The sequence below is a fragment of the Astyanax mexicanus genome, chromosome 9 (genome assembly GCF_023375975.1).
Source record: "Astyanax mexicanus isolate ESR-SI-001 chromosome 9, AstMex3_surface, whole genome shotgun sequence".
NCBI lineage: Eukaryota > Metazoa > Chordata > Actinopteri > Characiformes > Acestrorhamphidae > Astyanax > Astyanax mexicanus.
The window spans coordinates 26,332,389-26,356,284 of record NC_064416.1 but is presented as its reverse complement, the minus strand read 5'-3'; the positions used below and the strand labels follow the sequence as shown (position 1 = coordinate 26,356,284).

The 23,896-nt window shown below is 39.5% G+C and overlaps 1 protein-coding gene across 3 annotated transcripts in view; it reads right to left on the bottom strand.

The window, feature by feature from the left end:
• The window catches only part of gnao1a (guanine nucleotide binding protein (G protein), alpha activating activity polypeptide O, a), a 113,597-nt gene that overhangs the window by 26,558 nt on the left and 63,143 nt on the right, over window positions 1-23,896 (bottom strand). For all 3 annotated transcript variants that reach the window (XM_022679723.2, XM_022679724.2, XM_022679722.2), the window contains exon 4: window positions 4,643-4,803. In XM_022679723.2, the coding sequence (XP_022535444.1) occupies window positions 4,643-4,803 (161 nt within the window). The remainder of the gene's footprint in view (window positions 1-4,642; window positions 4,804-23,896) is intronic.

The window sequence follows — 23,896 nt, the reverse complement described above, 5'->3', positions numbered from 1 at the left end:
AGCATTAGCTTGTTTACCAAAAGACTGGATGCCTCTCTTTGAGTATATTTTAAGTCAGATGTCATCTCTACTTTTGGTTTGTCTTAGTTTGGATTTCATGTAGTTTAGTACTGTCAGAAAGACGCGTGTCACTTTGTGGTGCACTAAGAAATCTAACTGTGCCCAGAGTCTCTCTCAAACTGTTCTCTCTTTTCCTCTCTCCTCAGTGCCTTTTCTATCTTTTTGTATGCCTGTGCAACACATTAAATCTCTTTTTTGAACTTTTTGTAAACTGCTGACTTGAACATAACAGCAGTCAAACATCAATTAATGAAGTAAAGAACCAACACTTGATTTTTAAATGTGTGCTCTTATGAGGGATGCTATTCAGTGAGCTGAATAATTTTGATTTTGCAGCTGTCATTGAAAGTGTATATTTTTTGTTGAGTTCGGAGAAAACACTTTAGTACTTGGAGAGCTTTTTAAGTTGTGTGTGTTTGATTGTTTTACTGCTAACAGATGAACGTTTGTATGTTTTGCTAATAAACCTAAATGATTAAATTCTTTCTCTTGCAACTGTATAGAACCAACACCCAGAATACACTCTGTAAGTTATAAATAATTGCAGAATATAACAAAATGGCTTAAAAGACTTTACACTTATAGCCAATGACACAATTTGATATCCTAGCAGTGACAGTAAGTAAACACACACACAGAAAACTGCAGAAGCACAAAGGAAACCTCAGCAGCAAGCAGAGGTTTAGACATGAAATGTTCAGTGTTTAAAAATAGCAATAGGAAGACTAACATCAGATGTGGTTACTGTTCACATGTCGGCGTCCTGTGACAAACCGAAAGCACAAAAGTGTTTGTTGAAGATTCAGATGGACAGCTAGATAAGATGATCATCCCTCACGGTCACTGTCAATTAAACATTTTAAACATTCATTTGTTTATTATACCATTTTCCCTTCCTTAAGCTGATTCAGGTTCTTTAAATATGTCCTACATTTCAAATGTAGTACACTTTTGTACTTTTAATAAAAATATTTATCTTTATCTTTAAGACATTTCCTTTCACTTCACAATAATAATGCATCTAATAATATTAATATGTAATAAATTAATAATCAATTACTATACTTTCTCCTGCTCTCCTGCTTAGTTGCACATTGACTCCAGCACATTTATGTATGTGTATAACAATGTATGTGACAAATACATTATTAACTTTTATTTAATGTTTTTCACTATAAACTCTTTTTCTTTACTACCTTCCCCACTTCCTGTACAAATGTGCTACTACTCATCACAAAGAGACAAAAAAGCGACTGTCTGTTAAAATCTCTTAGCATTATGTGGCGTTTTGATCTAAAAATATCATCTTCAGAATCATGTTGGTGTTTCACTGGCCTGCAGTAGTAAGAAAACATGCATAAGCTACTGCACTGCGTAACTGAGAACTACATAACAGCCTATAACTAGTGCAAATCCTGTAATATTACTTCACAGCCTCAGTTCACATGGTTCTTTCACTTTTAGCTTGTCCAGAAATGCATGCCTACATCATACCCCTGAGGGGCAGCTCAAACTGAATATTACACTTCCCAACTCTAGGGGAGCACAGGAGCAAGAAATGCCAATTCTCACACTGTTGCCTTAAACAGAATTAAACAGAGTCCTCTACCCAAATAAATATGTTCTAAACATGCCTTCAAAAAATACAACAAATGTGAATTCTGAATAATGCTACTCTTAAAAAACAGCAACATTTCCCAATTTTATAAATTGCATTTCCTGCACATTTGTAATCAGTTTTTATTGAAGTCTAATAAAAATGAAATCTTAAAACAATAATAACTAGAATATCTAGAACAAAACCATACTTTTGCTTTTGATATTTAAGTACATTTAGAATCATTAACAGTCCAGTCATATTGTCACAGGAACTATTTCTCTCAATTTTCACTTAATTACAGGATTTGTATTCTGTATCTACCCTTGAATAATACAGCTGCAAAAATTAACGCTGTGGAACAATTTTTTTTTTTTGCATATAAAACCGCTAACAGACATGTATGTTCATTGTTCTTATAGCTTACTTATTGTTTTTATGATTGAGTTAAAGCAGAATATGCAAGACTTTGGCATTTCTTACTCCTGGGCTCCTCCTACAATCCAGAAGTGTGATTCATGTTTGCACTGTCCATGCAAACAATCAATCACGTCTGGCAGAAATCACATCCACATTCAGTGCAGGAGGCCCAGCAAACATGTACAGGTCAATATAACATTTTTTTAGCTTCCATGGGACATGGGACAAAAATCATGACTAGTTTCTGTCTAACGTCAGTCATGTGCTTTTGTTTCTTTTTCAGGTCCAACAGCTGTAAACTGTTGCTAGAAAACACTAGAAAACACATGAAACATGACTGAGTAGTTTAAAACTGTTTTGACAAGCTGCAAGATCAAATAGAATCACTTGTTTAATATTTATATAAACATTTTGCTTCTCTAGCATAATATGTTGGTCAAAAACCGAATCCTAACTTCTGACTAAAGGTAGGAAGTTTCTGTATTACTCTGTCCCTTGAACCATAAACCAATCATAACCTCAGCCCAAACCACAAATGTTTCAATGGAAGGAAAGTTGTTTGAATTCTCCTGCACAGTTGGTGTGGTGCTCGTGCCAAGTTTAGAGGGTTGGAAAACTTAAGGCCTTTTTAGGAATCTTATGCATCAGGCTTCTTCCTCCCCCCCCATTTCCTGCTTATCGACAAAATCTTGCCTTCCATTTCAAGAAGACATAATCTTTCTTCATCTAAACAGAGCCTGCTACAAGCACTAGCTTCCCAGGCCATTAAAACAAACCATAGAGCTCTTCTGATCCAAAAATACTGCTGACTCACATCTTTCAGAGCCGCTCCACAAGCACACACTGGAGCGCGTGCCCCCGCCCTCGTTCACACGCGCGCTAAATCAAAATGTTTCTTCAGCGCCGGCTGTAATTGCATCTGTCGTTTTGACATTAACAACAGCGCTTTCTCCGGGGAGCTGCTTAATGCTGAGCAGCCACAAATATCCCAAATAGCCAGAGAGATCTTCTGGGTGAAACTCCATTAATTGAAAAATGTGTTTAAAGTGATTTCACTCAGATTGATTAAAGAATTAAAAATGAGTTTGGGAATCCGTGTGCTTTGTTTCTTAAAAAAACCCTCAATTCTAAGTGATTCTAAAGCCAATTAGCTTCTTTTCTGATTCCAGTTTTATTACTTTGAAACAAGAGCAAAAATACATTATTTAATATCTTTATATGTAAGCCCATTTATTTTCATCAATAATTAATTAGACCTTTTCTTTCTGTCTCATGTTTCTGGTAGGACTGCACAGTATTGAAAAAAAAACTGACATGGCATTAAATTATCTTTTGCAATATATTGTAATATTAATTGTTTTTTGTTTTTTTCATTTGAACAAAAATGTATTGTCACTGCCCAATAAAAATCTAAATATTTGTTGATTTTAAGTTTACTACATTATTTAAACACACAAACCTTTTTTAGTTATAATCTGCCTCTACAAAACATTTTGTTTTTGTAACTGTACGTGCAAAACCTTTGTATTGAACAGCAAAAAACATATGATGACATTGCACAGGATAATTTGACATTGCATATGTGATTATCGCCCAACTTAATTTAGTTTGCCCTTGTATTGGCTACACATACCTGCCTGTAGATATGTCATGGAAAATTAACAAAGTGTGAATTTCGTATCAGTCAGCAACATTAAAAATAATTGTTTTTAACAAGACATTGTACATACTGTGATGTGGGTATTGGATATATACAAACTAAGATATTGATTGCAAAATGATATGTTGTGTAGGTGTGTAAGAATATATTGATGTTTTAAAGCATCACTATATTATTAAAGTACTGATTCTATGACGAATTTAAAGCAGCAGTATGCAAGATTTAGGCAGTTCTTGCTCCTGGGCTCCCCCTACAGTTCAGAAGTGGGATTCTTGTTTTGAGCCACCATGAAAGACCACACTGTACACATGTACACATACTGTAGGCACCGAAGGAATTACCACCCACAGTGGACAGTGCAATAAAAGTGAATTAATGTGACTGGCAACATGTGGCTGGTACTATCAGTGCAAACAATCAAGACACATTTAATGCAGGAGGCCCCATTACATGTTTTGCAGTACTGTATCGCTTTTTAAAAGCATAATTTTTTAATTATAATATAGTTAAAGATGTATGTCAGACAGTGGTTTATTTTGTGTCGTACTAAAACCTGGACTAAAAGATATTAGTTTCATATTCTATACTCAGATCCCACAATTCATTTTTACTCAGATTGTATGCATATGATTTTTTTATACCATGATAATGTTTTTTCTAAAATTTGATAAAAAAAAGCAATATATGTAAGTATGAACTGTTGCCCCAATATTGTGATACCCATCGCATCACCAAGTTTGTACCAAAACACAGCCCTATAATTGTGCAGCTATACTTCACCATGATACATAATCAATGTGTTTGAGAGTGAGCTAATTGGAGAAAATTGGAGACAAATGTCTTACAACATGCCCTAACACTCCTCCTGGTGCTTTCATACTGTTCCAGCAGGGGGAGATACTTACTATTGGGCGGAGTCATTGAGCTGGTACTCGCGGGCACGGCTGAAGCACTCCTGGATGCCCGAGTCGGCCCACAGACGCATCATGGCGGTCAGGAGCTCCGGGGAGTAAGGTTCAGTGTCCTCCATGCGGCTCACGACATCACACACCATCTTGGCATCAGCCTGCAGAGAACAGAAACACACACACACAGACCTTTTAGCATGGGTGCAAAAAAAAAGGGAAAGGAGGGGTTCGGCTAAATGTCCTAGAATATAGATAGAAAGGAGGAAAAAGAAGAAACACTGACTGTATTAAATAAAGCACACGCTATATAATTAACAGAATAATGCAATGCTTCAAACAAAAACCCGTATTACTGGAGAGTGGAGCACAACACCGCTGTATCTTATCTCAGATCTATGCGCTGACTGATGTCCGATGGGCAGCACCCGAGGGCGACGTCACTGCTCTCGTTCTCTTTCAGTTACAAATGAGGGCAATGTTTTGACAGGGTGCTGCACATGCAAATCTGCTAACGCTAGATCAGGTGTGGCCGTTAAACTCGGCACGCTCATTTAGGGTGGCAGAACAGGGACAGCTGACCTCAGAACAGCTTTCTGAAAGCACCATTATAAATCTGCCCTGCTGGCCCAGCATGGCTGCTGGGAACGGTAATACTTCATGTCGAGCCCCACTAGACGGAATAAGCAGCGCCAGGAATTAAGTCAATTAAAGCCATGACCGCCCTGTGTGTGTGTGTGCGCGTGAGAGTCAGTGTGTGTGTGTGTGCCCTGATCCCTGTGGTCCCACTTTCTAGTTCACTAATCCCACATACTTCCTGTGGGATGAGACCACATTGCACTGTGAAACCTGACACACACACACACACTCTTGCAATGCAAACAGTATTAATGTTCTATCTTCCTACTCCTCCAAATCCTCTGGAGGAGTTAGTGTCCAAATGTTTGTGGACACCCCTTCTAATGACTGTGTCTAATGATAGCTACTTTAAGTTGCACCAGTTACTGACACAGGTGTGTAAATCAAATCCACATAAACAGCTTGTCTAGCCCCTGTAGAGAAGTACTGCCAATAGAATAGAACCCTTAGCACCTATTGGCACCATGCCTAATGTCAGCATTGCACTGTGGAGCAGTTTAACGGTGTTCTCTGGAATGACGATGCTCCATACAATAATTCTGGGATAGGATACAAAAGGGTGGGATGGGATAGGGCGGGGTAGGATAGGGATGGAAATAGGGTAGGAATGAAGTGGGGTGGTAATTAACATACTGACTTAATACAATAACACTCTGTTGTAAGGATTTTACTGCATTCAGAGACCAATGCTACAAAATTGAGCAGAAAGCCTTCAGTACAGCACAGTAGAGACAATTAGATGGATCATAGGGATCATAAAACAAAGGATCATAGTATCCTTGATTTTAAAAGAAAATACATTTGCAGGTGTACCAATACTTTTGACCACATGATGTATAACCAATAACAAGTTTGAGTAAAGGCAAAAATACACAAACTGACAAAAGCTAAAAAAAACAAAAAAACATTTGATTTCTCTCAGCTAAATGTTTCAAACTTGGAGGTTCCCACTGGATGAGACTTATCAGTCCAATCAAAACAAGCTATTTTGGATTTGTAGGAGAGCAGCAGCACTGAGTACAGCATTATGCACGTATTTTCTCAATAACACAAAATAACCCCCTCCACTTTTACTCAAGGCCCAGGTGCCCGATTGCCTCTCCACTTGGCCACGTCCCCCTGGCTCTTTTTTTTTTTTTTTTTTTTGCTGCTGCTGCTGCTAAAGTAAACACAGGTTATCTCACCACCATCTGCTGATACACAGGGGCACTCATAACCTTGTGTGAGTTTGTGTGTGTGTATAAATACACACTCTCCCGAAAGCCACTAAAAGCAACCAAAAACAGGACATTTCCTACTTCTCAACCTTCAAGCCTGTGTTACGACCTTCCAATCCCATTTCCGGTGTCCTCCTCAATCCCACTTCACTGCTTTACTGCATCACTTCCTGCAGGCTCTCTGTGTGTTTCTGCTTTTCCTCCTTAAAGCTCAGTGTAATGCTCTGCCAAGCCCATGAAAGGGGCATTTAGCTTTTAGCTCTTTTATGCTACAAAGACAAGAACAGCCCTCGGGTTGAGCGCCCCTCTCCAACGAATCAGATGATAAAGACAGCAGCTCGGAGACCAAAGCAGAGAGCGTGAGAAATGAAGGAAAAGAGAGGGAAAATAAAAATGGGAATAAGGAGAGGGAAGGAGGGAGGCGCTTGAGTGAGAAAGACAAGAAGAGAGAGGACGGGGGGGTCCAAAAATAAGAGAGAAGAGAAAGCTGGTCCTCCTCTCTTCATTGTCCATTGTGAGAAAGACTGCTGCGGGCTGCAAAGAGAGCTGGAATAATTACTAGAGAAAAATAAACTGCAGTTATCTGGATTAAACGTTAATGAGATAGTAATTGATAAAGCTTTGTGGTGAGAAAACACTACAATGCTCAGGTCACACACAGTGTCAGAAATGGATGACTGTCCTCCATATGACTTGTCAGCAGGTGCAGATTGTGCAGCCGTCGCCATGGTGATGCAACGGGCGGTTGTGCGGCCTGCAGGGGGCTGTGTGATTGGTTGGGCGAGGCTCCCTTTTCTCCTCCCCTGGTGAGTGTGACCTTTGAGAGGAGGTCCTCTGAACTCAGCAGGAATGGACCTTCTGGAGCTTCCATCTAACACACAAACCTCCTATCTCACATACAGTCACATATACACACACACCTACACACACACCTACTGCCATACATCACATTAACAGCATCTAGTTAACACAGGAGACACATTACTGCTGTAATTACTGTAATACAGCCAAAGGATCAACAAACATCATTTATCAAAAACAGTGGATCTCTCCTGGAGCCTTTATTATGAATAGTAAACACTGAGGCTACTGAATAATTAAGACTTTATGTGAGCAGTAGGCTTGTGAGAGTGGCCATCAATTGTATATTTAACATATTTAATATACAGCTCTGGAAAAAAATAAGAGACCACTTAAAAAGAATGAGTTTCTTTGATTTTACCAAACTCTGAAATATAATCAAGAGGAAGATCAAGCCATCAAACCAAACTGAACTGCTTAAATTATTGCAACAGAAGTTAACCAAAAGCAGTGTGTAAGACTGGTGAAATAAGCCTGTTTTTTAATCACAGTTTTCATGCATCTTGGCATGTTCTCCTTCACCAAATATTGATTTCTGAACTTTGTGAATATGAACTTGTTTTCTTTGCATTATTTGAGCTCTGAATCTTTTTGTTATTTTAGCCATTTCTCATTTTCTGCAAATAAATGCTCTAAATGACAATATTGTTTTAATAATTTGGTAGAAACTGAAGTGTTTTTTTCAGAGCTGAATGATGAACTTTATTTAATTAAAAATATATATTTATCAGCTCTCTGAAATCCTGCTTTTAAGCGGATATTTATATAATATATAAAAATCTAAAAAAAACAAACATGATTCAAATGTGTGATTTCCTTTCTTTTACAAATAACAAATAAATCCACCCCTACCCTGCCTTATTTGATGAAAATCAAAAAAATGCATTTCGAAATCAAAAGCTCACAGCTGGGCCATCTCGCAGGTGGACCGGCCTCACTGCCATCACAACATGGGTCACGCCTGTCATTCTTCAGCACAGCACTGGAGGAGCAGGAGAATCAGGCGTGATAGCCTTTTGAATTTGTGATCAGGTTCGCAGGAACACATAACAGCTCTTCATTAAGGGCCAGGCGTGGGCTGGAGAGAATGGGGCCTGTCCTTCATCAGTATTCGTTTATTCGGAGAACCGTGCTATATGCTAACCAGCTCAGTTTATTATCAAACATCATGTGGACTAGTATCTTCAATTTGTTAGGCTTGTACTTGCTGTGACAAGGATAGCTATTGACAGTTGTCAAAAATATAAAAATCTTGCTTTAGCATCAAATATCAAATATGCACCATATCATATTTTATATTGTAGCCACCTCCCTTATCTGTTCTGAATATATACTGAAGTCACATGTAGGAGTTACCTTCTCTCACTTCACTGCTGTGCACAATGTATCTGATATTAGTCACGATTTCCTGGAAGCGGGCGTCTGGAATGGAGACTAATCTGATACAGACTGCACTTACAGGCCAACAGAGACTTGAGTTCATTCTTCAAAGCTATCATTATCCTTCTGCATGCATATGCCGCGGAGTTCTGAGCTAGCGCGGAAGGCTAATTCCCTGAGACGTCAACGGCGTGCTACGGAACACTTCACTAAGAACACGTCCATGCCAACCTGAACGTGCTAACAAGTAATCAGTGAGCATACTGGCCATTACAGGATTATCCCTCCCTATTATACTGGACAAAGGACACATACACATTACCAACCACACAATAATGATGAAGCTTTTTTCTTTTCACATCAAGCCCAGTGCCACAAAATGAGAGCCTGAATGAAGGCATTTACCTTCAGTGCAGCTTTAGGTCATAGTGCACAGAAGCAAGCCAAAGCTGGCGATGTGTGACCCAGCAGGGCAAAAGAACACGGCCCATTAGTAGCCCCAAGAGATACGGGCGGCTAATAATTCAACAGTGATGACAGTGGCAACCTTTTCTTCCTAATTAGGCCTGGGCCTTGAGAGACGCTCCACTTACAAAAGATGCAAGCGTCTCACATGAGCATTGCACCAGAAGTGTCAGCACAAACTCCCCCGACAAGGATTACGGCTATAGAATCGTTTTGGTGTTACAACTCTAATCCTTATCAAGGGTTCCCAAACAAGTCAGGCCTCTATCACAGCAGGGCTTTATGGAAGCTGCTGCTGCCGCTGCAATCATGATGACTTTACAGGGGACCCTCGACTGCAGGCCCACATGAGGAATGAGCTAATTAAGGTTGATGATACAGGTCAAGCGCTTGGAAAATGAATCAGGCGGTATGGTCATTCCCTGCGGAAACTAGTTAAAATATGCTGACGCAGAGAGACTCAAACTAGGAACTGGGATAGAGGTGGATGAAGATGAAGGTGGGTTCAGTACTGGACACACACTACTGGTTCTTCACTCAGAGGTGACCAGTGAGTGAGGTGAGGTGGCATGCGATGCAGTGATGGCTACTTTTTTGCAGCTGTAAATGCATTTCAGAGAAAGAGACCATGGCCTTTTTTCTACTAAGTCTGTGCCATACAGTTCCATGTCTGTGTGGACCCGGTAGCCTGGTTCCTGTTTTTTTTTTCATTTGCTGTGTTGCTTAATCAGGACCATAAAGTGCTCAGTGTCTTGAAAGGGGTGGTTGTGGTTGATGAGTCCAGTCCCAATTCTGCATGTAAACTCACAAAACAGAGCATACTAAGAGGCTAAAGGCAAAATGGAGAATGGTGTGTTCTCATGTTAGTCACCGGGCTCATCCAATATGGCTACTGCAGTGTTAGCCAGCTGGTGAACGGGCTATCAAACATCGCTATCATGTGGTAGCATGCTGCCGACTGGGTGCATCCAACATTGCCACTGTGGTGTAAGCATATTGCTGACAGGGCTCATCCAACATTGCTATTGTGGTATTATCCCACTGCAGACAGGGCTTATCCTGCTGGCGACCGGGCTGTTCTAACCATTGCTACTCTGTCGTTAGTCTGCTGATAACCAACATCGATTTTGTAGTGTTAGGAAGCCAGCTACTGGGCTCATTCTACATTTTGATGATGGTCCCCTGGTGTCCAGGCCTGTCACACACTGTAAAAGCAGCCATTTGCATGCTGACTATGTGCCTTGTCCTACATCACTACTGTTTGCATTACCATGCCTCTGCCCATCCACTGATCAGTTCTGTAGTCCCCTAGGTAACCGCTCTCTGAAGGTTGGATGCCAAATTATGTTTGTGTGGAAAAGCCACTGAAAAGTATGAAGAACTGTTTGGCCCTGAGAGTCCAGAAAGACCAGGCCCACTTGAAAAGACCAACGCAGAAGGCTAATATGTGTGCACACATATCAAATCAGTGTGCAAATCAGACTTTGGGAATTATACTGGTAAGCATTTAGTTCAGAATCTATTGTGGCATTCCACAGGGTACTACTTTAGGGACCATTTGTCAGCTATACTCTTACAGTGTGGCTGTAAGAGTGATAACCTAAATGACACGTGGACCTACTGTACACATAGGCTTTGAGAGTTAAGATATTTCAGTGGTCAAAACATATTAGCTTATGTTTCAATCATATATATATTTTTTTTCATTTTAATCGGATACACATTACTGTGGCATGAATAAGTAAAGAAAAAAAATCAATTCTCACACTAAAATGCTATTAGTAGACATCCCTTATTCTATCCAGCATTGTACATCCTGCAACCCATCGGTTATGTAACATATTTCTGCACTAATAATTTCTGTACATGTTATTCTGTATTTATGCATCCACATAGGTAAACCAACGGAGCAAATTAGATTTTACATATGCAGAATCTGATGTAATGAGTATGCTGGAGGCTAGCCCTCCATACCTAGAGTGTGTGCAGGCCTGCTTAAAATCTGTCTAATGAGGACTCACAACCAAGCTGTAATCCTGAGCAATTCCTGAGCAGCCACCTCACTCAAACCATATGGGCCCCAACTGGAGGCTTATTATGTGAAAGGATGTAGGTTTAGTCTCATTTGGTGTAGACTGGGGGGCTGAAATATGGCAGGCAATGGACTGAATGAACTGAGCACAATGCAGTGCATTATTGTTCTCTGTGCCAATTTATTATGCTCCAGGGTGAAGAAGAAAGAACTGACGTATACAGTTTACAGCACACAGCATGTACAAAACGTACCATATCGAGTACAGCATGCAGCAAGATGGAGTAGAGCAATCATGGTTTCCATGTTAGTCACAGTGTATAGATTGAAGAATCACTTCACTGGTCACAATTTTAAAATATAAAATTCTTGTCCTATGATGATTCTCACCACAGTTTGCCCAAAAACACCAAACTAAACTTATTTCATAGCACTACTACATTGGCACTAACACTCTAACTCTGCTATAAAACTGCGAAATTGGGGGTTACTTGTGAATACATTCCCACAGCAGCTACCAAACACCTCAAATGCACCCCATTACTAGCCATAAAAAAAAACAATGGCTATTTTCTCAGCTCAGCCATCTTGAACAAAGCACCATTCAATGCATACTCCAAGCGATTTTTACCTTAGCTGGCTAATTACAGTATACTGTAATGCTGATGCACACAAAGGTAGTAAAGTTAATGGATTGGCTCAGAGATAAGCACTGAGAGAATAAGGCAATAATGTTCTTTCAAATTTACCTTACAATGGTCAGAACTAGGTAATCACATACTTTTAATACGACAGTAGCCATCCAGAGGTTGACAATGCAACTGTACTGTGTTACATTATTGATTAATCACACAACCAATATTTATGGATGTACCCTTAAACCAGTTGTTTTTGCTGACCCCAATATTGTTCATTGTGTTCATTGAGCTGGAACGTTGACGCTGCTTAAAAACCTGGAATTTATTCTGTTCTAAATATATTTTATTAACTTAACGTTTAATTTGAAAATGTAGAATTGCATTACTGTGCAAATAGATTATCACTATATCAGTTACAAAAAAATATGTCTCATAATGGGAATAATATTTTTTATCATTAGGCCTGTCACAATAAGTATTTTTTTATTAGACACAATAAACAATATTATTTTTTATTTTAAGACCAATTTATGCCACTAAAATAATGATGCTATAACAGCAGAGAACTGCTTTTTTGCTATATTGCAAACACATTTTTTTTACAAAGAACAACTGAAATATTAAGAGAGAGATGGATAATTAGGAACAATCAATTACTGCAATTGGAATATAAATAATATTTCACTATTTTATATTTATTAACTTAAATTTATAAGCAATGACATTTTTGCAGACATGATCAAATTGCAATCAAGTGGACAAAGATTTCTCAGTAAAAAAATTAAAATTGCCATTTAATCTAACAAAAAAGCATTTGGGTTATTTAATTTGTACAATGGTGAAAAAAGTGACAACAATAACGAACACCTGTGAAGAAAAGTGTTTGGTATTTAGTAATCTGCCTTATGTTTCGGCCAAATGTTTCACTTTATTTCAATTTTGACCAATTTATCACACAAATACAGGTATAGCAGTGGGCGTCGTCCTTCCAAGTGTCTGAACAGCTGCTTTCTACCAAGCCACGCCCCTGTACTCTCACTATTAACTGCTTAACATGCATGAATACTGTGAAAGTGTGATACTGTTTGTTTTGACCAGGATATCAGAAATTCAAGCCATATCACCCTGAGCAGAGTAGAGAATACAGCACGAGGTACACAGTGTACAACACCAATCACACATGTTCACAGATAAGACTGAGAGGCCAGACATCAGCTTCTGCAAGAACTCATCAGATCATATCTCCTCTAGCTCTTCTTGATCGCCCAGAGACATGGTCTCATCTGTGTCCTTTTCTTCCTCGCGCTCTCTCATACACTTTCTCTCGTCCTTTGTTCCTCTCTCTCCCTCTCGGTCAGAGCAGGCTGTTATGTCATATGTTTTAAGGCGTTGCGAGGCTGACGGAAGGCCTCTCGCTTCTTTTGTGTCCAACAGAATCGAAGAAACACAAAAATCTTAACCCAAGTCTCCTCCCTTCATTATCGCCTCTCTCTCTCTCTCCTTCTCCTTTTTTCAGTTTCTCTTTGTCGCTCGCTCTCTCACACAGGTCCCTCCTCCCTCTCCACTCCTCCGCATCATGTGACAGTCAGCTCCAGTTACTATAGTTACCGTGCCTTTCCTGGGGAATGTGATTGCGGGTTTGATGCTCTCTTTCTCTCGCTACCATACACTCGCTTTCATTCTACCTCTTCTTTTCTGTCACCTCGTCTCTCTCATTTTCTCCTTTCTCACATTTTTCTCTCCTTTGCCATCTTTCTCCATTTCCCTCAGTCTTTTCGAGTCTCTCGTTCCTCCATCACTTTCTACTTAATCTCTCTCCCTCTCTCTCTTTCTCTGCCTCCCATGGCAGCTGCTGAATTATTGATTTGATGAAATATTTAGCTGTTATTCTGCTAGACCGCTGAGTGCTCCAGTTGTGGCCTAATGGCAGGCAGCCCTCTAAACGCAGAGGGTCCACCACGCCTCTCTGCAGCTTTACTCAAGACCCCGCTGCCTGTCACCAGGGGGGCCACGCCCACCCCACCTGGGCACATCTTCAAGCTCCTCCAGCGACTAACCGCTCATACTTGGGCGCTAGCAGTTAAGGGAGAGAGTAGCTGATTAGGTAAATATTTTAAAAGTTCTTCTTATCGTTGACACAAATCTATTCTGACTGATTTTAACAGACTCACTCAGTTGCACTCAGAGTGATACAGCTTAAACTGCTTCACTACTAGGGATGTGCACTGACAAGAACCTTGTGATATGATATTTATCATGATACACGAGATAACGATTTAATATACTTAGATTAATTGCATTTTTAAAATTAAATTTTAGGAAAACCCATAGAATAAAAAACAAACAGCACATGTACAAAAAACATTGTACAAGAAAAATTTAGTCAGAACAGTGGAATCAAGTGCATAATGTACAAAATCAAGTGGGCAAGGTTTAAACACAACACTAAATGATCCACTGTCTAAAAACAATTTTTGTACTCCTGTCACGATAACTATTTTTGTGTGGACGATATATCGTACCAGAAATAGTTAAATAAATGATATTACTGTAATTTTAAGACCATTTTATTGATATTTTACTGATATGATCATTTAATAGCATAATCATACTATTGTCAAGCTTTAAAGGAAATTTTATTTTAATCCTTCTTAAAAATCCTTGTGATACTCAAATTGCAATAAAACATTTTTTTAAATATTCTTTAAAAAATAACATTAAATCACTGATTTTCAAACAGTGCTTTTCTCACTCTGAAAAACATAATGGGACATTATTACTCTGTACAAATCTATATATTGCACAATAAGTCTATCCTGTAATTGTTGACATTGACACTCCAGCCTATTTACATTTATGGGCCTTCCTTAATAAGTAAAATCATTGCGGTTATGCAAATATATTGTATGCTATGTTGATAAAGTAATTATTGTGACAGGTCTACTCAGGTGTATTGATTTAGTTGTTACACCTTGTAAATGAGAAACTGCTTGTAGCACAGATTTAGAGCAATAAATGGTGGTATTTTACTATTTTAACTTTATTTTAGCACTTATAGCGGTTAGTGGCTAATGCTGCTCCAGCAGTGCTAACTGGGGTTGACCGATAATACTCACCTCTGAACAGGGAAAGAGCTAGCTCCTAGAACGGTTAGCTACTAATGCTAATGCTGCTACAGCCTCGGTGCTGGAGAAACTTCACTGAAACTCCTGTATAAACCTGCACTTCGGTGGAGTGGGTTTACTGCTCCTTACAACCTGATTGGTACAATTCTTTATTTTAAGTGCATGTACATAAGAAAAATAAGGTATTCTTGTTAATACTTTACATAATAATTATATACATAGTATTTTCTGTGCGAACAGACAAGCGACTGGCAAAAGTCACATCCACATTCAATGCATGAGGCCCCTCACATACACGCACATATCCTGCAGGTCAGTGCAACATTCTTTAGCTTCCATGGGGCATGGCAAAAGTCATGGGACATGAGAACTAGCTACTCTCAAAAGACATATGCACATTGCAATAAAATTAATAGAAGCCCTGTGATGCATGTACATATGGCATTATTTAATTTTTTGCCAATGCACATCCCTAATGTAGTGCATAATGTACCTACAAACTACAACATCATCAATATATGTTGATTGTGATCATGCTGTACTCATGCTTATTAATGCTTATTAAATCTAAACGACCCTTTTTTAAGAGTTCTAACATTCGTTTCAATTAATAACAGCTTATAACTGGAGCCGAAAGCCTGGAACGCTCACAAACAATGACAGCTAATCTCATTCTCAGAACATAGACATCTAATGTCAGTCTGACCAAATGAAAGGGAACATAGTGCACGCTGATAAAAGGGCAGGGGCCGGTAAAAAGAAAAACAGTGGGCTACATCATCATCATCATCATCATCTCGCTGTCACTAACTATTTCTGTATCATGATAAGGGACCCTGATGCTGAGGAAACTGAGAGTGAGAATGAAAATGGGTCAGGCTACCCATCCCTCTCCTCTCTGACCTGCCCTTACTAAAATAAGCATGCAGTGGAATACATTCTACTCAGCTAAGCGTGCAGCAATCCCACAGGGTCCATCCGTGTGTGTGTGTGTGTGTGTGTGTGTGTGTATATGTTAGGATTTACCAAGACATAATTACAATAAAACATTAGCAAAACGAATCCCACCACCATCACCTTCAAAATGAGGCATTTACTTGATTGCTGCTGTTTATCCATTAAAATACACCTCCTATTACAGGCAGTAATATGTTCCACGTTCTGCTGCTCACCGCCCCCAATCCCCCGTTCACTTGTTCTCCTGCTAACCCTGCGCTACTGACAAGAGGAAGATGGATTGAACAGACAGGTTATAGCTGATGGCACAGATGCATCTGACCGTACCACCATCTCTCTCTCTCTTCCTCTCTTTCTGTCTTTACTGCTGCCTGCGGGTTCTGCGGTGTCTGCTGTAGTCCTGCCATTTATTACAGTGTGCTGTGCTGTGCAGTGCAGTGCAGTGCTGGTACCTCCTCTGCATGGCTGAACTGGGCTCAAGGCCAGCCTGCATCTTTTTCAACTAGGGATGAGCAATAGTAGCACAAAAAACAGATCAGTCAGAATCATCCAGTATGTACTATAGCTGTAAAATCATTAATTAATTAATAAAAACAAAAAAAATCTATTTTTTAATTAAATGCACCAGCTGTTTGTGCTTGTTCTGAATTATATGACAAATACAGGGCAAACTGGAGAGAAATAAAGTGGTAAATAGCTCAATAGGTATATCTGGCTATGCTAATATACAACTCTAAAAAATAATATATATGAGACCACCAGTTTCTGAATCAGTTTCTCTAATTTTGCTATTTATAGGTATGTGTTTGAGTTAAATGAACTTTGTTGTTTTATTCTATAAACTACGGACAAAATGTCTCCCAAATTCTAAATTAAAAAATATATATTTAGAGCATTTATTTGCAGAAAATAAGAGAAATGGCAAAAATAAAAATATGCAGAGCTTTCAGACTTCAAATAATGCAAAGAAAACAAGTTCATATTCATAAAGTTTACAAATCAATATTTGTTAGAATAATCCTGTTTTTTAATCACAGTTTTCATGCGTCTTGGTATGTTCTCCTCCACCAGTCTTACACACTGTTTTTGGATAACTTTATGCCACTCCTGGTGCAAAAATTCAAGCATTTCAGCTTGGTTTGCTGGCTTGTGATCATTCATCTTCCTCTTGATTATTTTCCAGAGGTTTTCAATTTGGTAAAATCAAAGAAATTCAATATTTTAACTGGTCTTTTATTTTTATCCAGAGCTGTACATCCAGCGGTGAAACACTAAGCTGATAACTAAACTTAGGTAGTTAGGTAGCTTCAGGTAGTTTCCACATTTCATAAGGTAACTAAAAATGGCAATATACGAAAACAATGGAGGTAGTTTTTTGAGATCTGGAGGACACTGTATGTTATATGTAACTTTTATGTAGTTTTTTTGTCCAATATCATACTACCCACAATAAACGTCCACTGTATTAGAGCAATCTGTGCCATGCCAGGTTACCCAACAAAGCATGTCTAGTAAACTTGTGTGATTTCTAGTGTGACCCATGCCATAGCCCACCTCTTCAAGCAGCCAGGGCATGGTTCACTTGGACGGAGCACGGAACAAGCAGATTATTTCCGCTTTTATTAAGACGACACACTCCTGGGAGAGGGTGCTTTTCATGCCGGGAGTGCTGAATTTGACACAACACCGACTAGCCAACTGAGCAGTGAGTAATGATGTGAGCGTGCTCGGGCACGGATTGTTTAAACACAGTGTAAGTGCAGACCAGTGGAGGAGTGGGGAGGGGGCAGAACCGTGCACCAGCAGGATTCAATCGAACCATGATCCCCCCCTCAATTAAAAAGGACCTCTTTGGTTTGCTGTTTAGACCAGAATTAGAAAAGGGTTGTGTGCATGATGTATCTCATATAGAGAACCTTGGAGAAGCTTAATTCTACAGTAAAGATGTTACACTGGAAGGATAATTAAGCATGTGCTGTTTGTGTGTGTCTCTCCACTAATTCATCCATAAAGCACATAGCAGGCAGTGAAGCAGAACAAAAGAAGTCCCTGCAGCCGCCGTGTCTGTCAACACATCGTTCCACAGTGCTCACACTGACTGTCTTCAGGGGAACACACACCCCTCTCCACTTCTCTCCTGGGTGACCCAGCCCTGATCTGGCAGTGCCCAAAAGAGCCAGTGCGAGCAACTGAAGTGAAATTAAAAGGAGCCTGGTAATAATGCCAGCGGTGCCATAGAGCACTCTGGAGACAAGCACAGGCAACAACAGCGCTGCTGCAGGACCAGATTTTACAGAGAGAAGCTGCTGTACGCTGCCTACGCTGGTTTATTAGCTCTGTATACCAACAGCAGCCTTAAGTGTGGGCTGAGCAGTACTGAGTGTAAACAGCATCCGAAGAATCTGGCATAGAAGTTCTGAGGATGTGTTAAGAGAATCCTGTAGATAGATAGAGATGATAGATGAGTTTTTAAAGAACAGGGACGGTGGAGTCTGTGACCAAATTCTCTTCTGAAATGGCACAGATTCACAGAGAAACGCCGCTTCTGTCCGAGGGGCTGATGAGCCGTGTCTCTGTGGCAACGGACGGTTTCCTAGCAGCACAACACAGCTTATGGAAAAATGAATGAAAATCTACCCAGGGAGAACAAGAGAGAGCGAGAGAGAGGAAAGGAAAGAGAGACACAGAAAGAAAGATATGAAGCAGAAATAGAAAGACAGAAAAGCCCATCTATCTGATAAACAAATATAAAGAAGGCTAATGAACAATTAACACATATGCAGATGTAAACACACACACACACTTGAGCACATGAGTTATCAGGTAGGGAGAGCACCTTCAGATCAGGTCTTAAATAAATAATTTTCATTTTTCATGACATCTTCCTACCAAAAACATACTGATTACACTGTAACTGTCAATTTAACGCTAAAACGTTGATTTAACACTAGCACATTGACCATGTATCTGTCCAAAATCCTTTTTTTTACTCCAATAGTCAGGTCATGACATGATGGATCACTAATTTTGGGCGAATTCTGGTGAAATTAGGTAGAAACTCCTGTATTCTGTAATACTGCAATACTTCCCTAATTTGCTGCAGAAATATTTAGAAATAAATGTGTTACTCAACCATACGAATAATATTCTAGCATTCATGCAAACATTTAAGAGCTAACAGAAAATTACCACACCCACATACACACACACAGTGCACACAGCTTATCAGCTTGAGGGGAGCACCTTCAATCACAGAGGTCCTAAATATATGAAAAAGAAAAGCGAGCACACCGTCTCAGTGTAACGACACAGACAGCTGTTCAAACAGGAGCGGCTAAATTAGATTATCTTATTGTAATAGCAAGTGACACCCTGTTCCACTGCTGACCACATTCAAATTCAACTATAAATATCTCCATTTCCCAGCATGCACCCCTCCACCCCTTCCTCAATACTCCAATACACATTCATAATGTGGGACAAGCTCTAATACGAAATGAACAGCTCACAAATAATTATTATCAGTGCATACACACGTGTGCGCACATACACATGTATGTGTGTGCCTGTCCACATGTGTTTCAGTTATTATTTGTTGTTAAGCAAAGAGCAATATTGATATACAGCTCTGGAAAAAATAAGAGACCACTTAAAAATCATGAGTTTTTTTTTATTTATTTTAACAATTTGAAAACATCTTAAATATAATTAAGGGGAAGATGGATAATCACAAGTCATTAAAGCAAGCTGAACTGATTGAACTTTTGCACCAAGAGTGGCATAAGGTTATCCAAAAGCAGTGTGTAAGACTGGTGGAGAATATGCCAAGATGCATAAAAACTGTGATTAAAAAACAAATATTGATTTCTGAACTCTTAAAATTTTATGATCTTTTCTTTGCATTATTTGAGGTCTGAAAGCTCCTCATCTATTTTGTTATTTTAGTCATTTCTCATTTTCTGCAAATAAATGCTCTAAATGTTTTTATTTGGAATGTGGGAGAAATGTCGTCAGTTGTTTATAGAATAAAAACGACAATGTTAATTTTACTAAAATATATACCTATAAATAGCAAAATCAGAGAAACTGATTCAGAAACTGAAGTGGTCTATTTTTTTCCCAGAGCTGTATATCAAAATATCATTATATTAAGTTTCATAATATTGTGTATAAACTCATTTAATGAATAGTTTACATGTAAAATGGTTCATTTTGTGTTAAGTTTAAAACCCTAAAAGCAAGTCTCTTAAAAAAAAAAAAAAAAAAAAAAAAATATATATATATATATATATATATATATATATATATATATATATATATATATATAATTTTACACAGACTTGCATATATGATGGGGTGTTTTATACTATATAAGCTTTTCAAAAATGTATATAAAAAAACATAACTGCAATATAGTGCTCTGTTTATATATCACAATACACAGAGACATGCCAAATGTCATAAGACAGCAGTATGTACATTTCTCATTAATTTTTACCTCAGGACATGGCTTTGGAAAGCCCGCACCTGTATAAGCTGGTATGAGGTGTTATCATGTGAGAGAGGCTGAACACAGTTCACTGCGCTTATTGAAAGTCAATGTAAATTATTGAGTATGATCGAGGAAAGGAGGTGGGTGGCAGATGAATGGGACATTCCATTTCCAAAGGTAATTTAATTTAAGGCATTTAATGTATATATATGCCAAAGAAGGCATTACCACCCACAGTGGACAGCACAGTGAGGGGTAATGATTGTGATTAGCAGCTTCTGGCGAGACTGGCCGTGCAAACAAGCAAGCGACACTGGCAGAAATCCACAATCACAAAACAAGGAAGCACAATGTGTATGCTCTAGGTTCCATGAGGCACGGCAAAAGTCACGGGACACCATCAATAGCTCCTGCGCCGTGACACACAGCATTTTAATGGCATAAACAGCAACGGTATGAATAACGAATAGTAAGCCCTGTAATATGACATGCATGTTATCACCAGATTCTTGCCAATACACAGGACTAGTGAAGGCCTGCTCCTTTTTGCTTAGTGCAGCCCTCCCCCATGAATGTGTGTTTGTGCGTGTGTGTACTGTATATATATTTATGTGTATAACATCCACTGCAGCACAATGATATGCTCCTGCAGACTGAATTAAACACAGCCGCAGCTCTTGACTGCACACCTACCCTGACCACTGCATCAGCAAACGCCTACTGTATACACACACACACACACACACACCACAACTGCACTGTGAAACAGACAGCGCAGCCGAAAAGCCAGCAGAGTGTCATTTATCACCGATTTCCAATCAGTCTGCAGCCCGTCTCCCGGCCAGATCTACTGCTCTCCCACTGCTGAGTTTAAACCCAGCCATTCATTTCAATCATCTAGAAACCATTACACAAAATTACAGTAAATTTAGATTATGCATAGTGGTGGTGGTGGTGGAAAAGGTGGTGTTAAGGGTGAGGAGAGGGCTGCACGTCTATTCAATCCAAGGGATTACCGGGTTTAGGATTAGCACGCTTTCCTGGTTGAGGGCGATGGCTATAGATTGCAGGAGCTGCATCTGGAGACTGGAGGATCTTTGGTTGCTGTGATACCAGCAGACACCGCTTCAGCTGTTTTCCCTAACGCCCGAGTCTAATTGCCCTTTTGGGAATGATAACAGTCTGATCATTTGGAAGCATGACATCAGAGGATGATCCACGCTGAGAGAAAAACTCGAATAATGCTGGTAGGGTGGTCGATTATATCTGCAATCAATCCATCTACAGATTATCTTGACAGTTAGTAGGGAAATAAAGTTTAAAGCAGTATTACGTAGCATTTTACCTGAAAAGAAGAGCTTCAGAATTATTGGGATGGTTCACCTACTTTTATTTATCATTGCTACTGCAGACTTGGGGCGTTATTTAATGCACTATATATTGTAACTTTGTTGAAACAGGAAAAAATTCAAGTATAAAACACAATGTACTGTCCAAAAACTGTTGTATTGCCTTTGTAAACATGCATCACATCAGTCAGTGGTGTAAAAGTATAAGTAGTCATGGTATTTGGACCCCCCCTGACAGTTTGGGGCACATGTGATGCATGGAATAACCACTAAAGTGTAGCCAGAACAGTGTAGAGTACAATTTTACAGCTACTTTCAAGGCAGAGCTGAAGTAAAAACATACAGACTCAACAGCCGTTTGTTAAATCGATGGTGCCTGTAGATAAAACCAGTACTTTATGCAAATTTTGAGCCATGAGATCCATAAGACAAAAACATCAAAGAAGAAACCATGTCAAAATAAGTCACTAATACATAGACAAATAGGCGGTGTTAAAATGTTTGTAAGTTTAAAATAAGAGTACATTAATTAACTTTACTTACAACAACCATTCATTAACACTAGTTAAGACATTGTAAGCCATTAGAAACTATTAAATTATGGAATAAATTTATTATTATTAACAGCATTTTTAAGCACTAAAATGTAGCAATGTTTAATAATGTCTTATGTAGTAGTAGTAGTAGTATCAATTAATCATTAGTTGAGACTAGGGCTGGGGCGACGCATCGACATAATCGACGTCATCGATTACAAAAATACATCGATTTGCATAACGTGCGTCGGCGCGTCGTAAACATGGCGGCGCCTGTGGAGAGTATTAGAGGTTAGATCGGGCCCAAAAATTCCAACTGGCTGTTTTCGGGCTGTTTTAATGAGCGAAATATGATCAGAATTATGTTAATTAACACGATAACATAGAAGCATAGAACTATTATTTAATTAAAATGATTTTTAAGAACAGCTAAACACAGTTCTGCAAGTCAAACGCGGAGGAGTTCACGTGCGAGAGAGAGAGAGAGAGAGAGAGAGAGAGATTTGCTTGTTCTACTCACAGGTGAAGGTTCTCTTTGATCTCCTCGTGCTCATAGTCTAGTCCCATTCATAATTCTGCAGCTCCCTCAGTGTTTTCTGCCGTATTTTGCGGCTAGCGCGAGCGCTTACAACTGACACCGCGGACCGCGAGGTGCCGCCGCGTTTGTGCCGAATCCGACTCTCTGCTGAATCTGACTCCCGCTTCGCGGACAGAATCGGCACAACACCCCCGCTGTAGAACTGCGGTAGTGAAAACAGCGCTTATAAATAAATTAGTTTAGTTTCACTTTCAGTTTTCGTTATTTTTTTTTTTTTAATAAAAATATAATTAAAAAACAGACGCCTACATCTCGGACTATTTTCTGGAGCCCGGGTCGGATTTACGGGCGGGCCTCGGGTCATGTCGGGTTCGGGGAGAGAATCTAAGCTCTAGAGAGCTTGGACTCCGGAGAGCAATCTCCAGCTACAAAAAAACGCCAGCGGGCATCTAAAGTTTGGGAGCATTTCACGCAAAAGGGCAACAATGTGGTCCTCTGCCAAACGTGCAAAAGGAGCACTTGAAGCGCAAACATCCAGGAGCACTATGTCAACAGGGTCACACAGTAAGTTACCGTTTACATCAGGGTCTCCGCGGGTGTCCTTAAAAAGACTTAAGGCTGTCTACCAAAGGTTTTAAACCTGCCACAGGCAGAAATTATACATTTTTGGTTTATATTTGTGCATGGCATTTCGCAGTTTCCAGAAACAGTAGCATTATTCATAAGTTCAGGTGTTTAGCTAAGCTAGCTGCCTTAAGTTATTTTAGCTAGCGCCGTCGGCGCTGCGGTGTCACACCGTTTTCTGTCACCGTCGGAATTTTGTGACCAGTGCTCACGGTTATGAGCGTTCATTGGCAAAACGGAAGCTTTCTATACCTACACCTTACCCTCAGCCCTAAACTGAACCGTTTTGGCCAGTCGGGGTAAACATTAGAAACGAACACGTTTCGAATCGGCCAGTGCACCGGTCTGCTGAGAACTACTTGCCAGTGGTCACAAAATCTAGCGGTCACAGAAAACAGTGC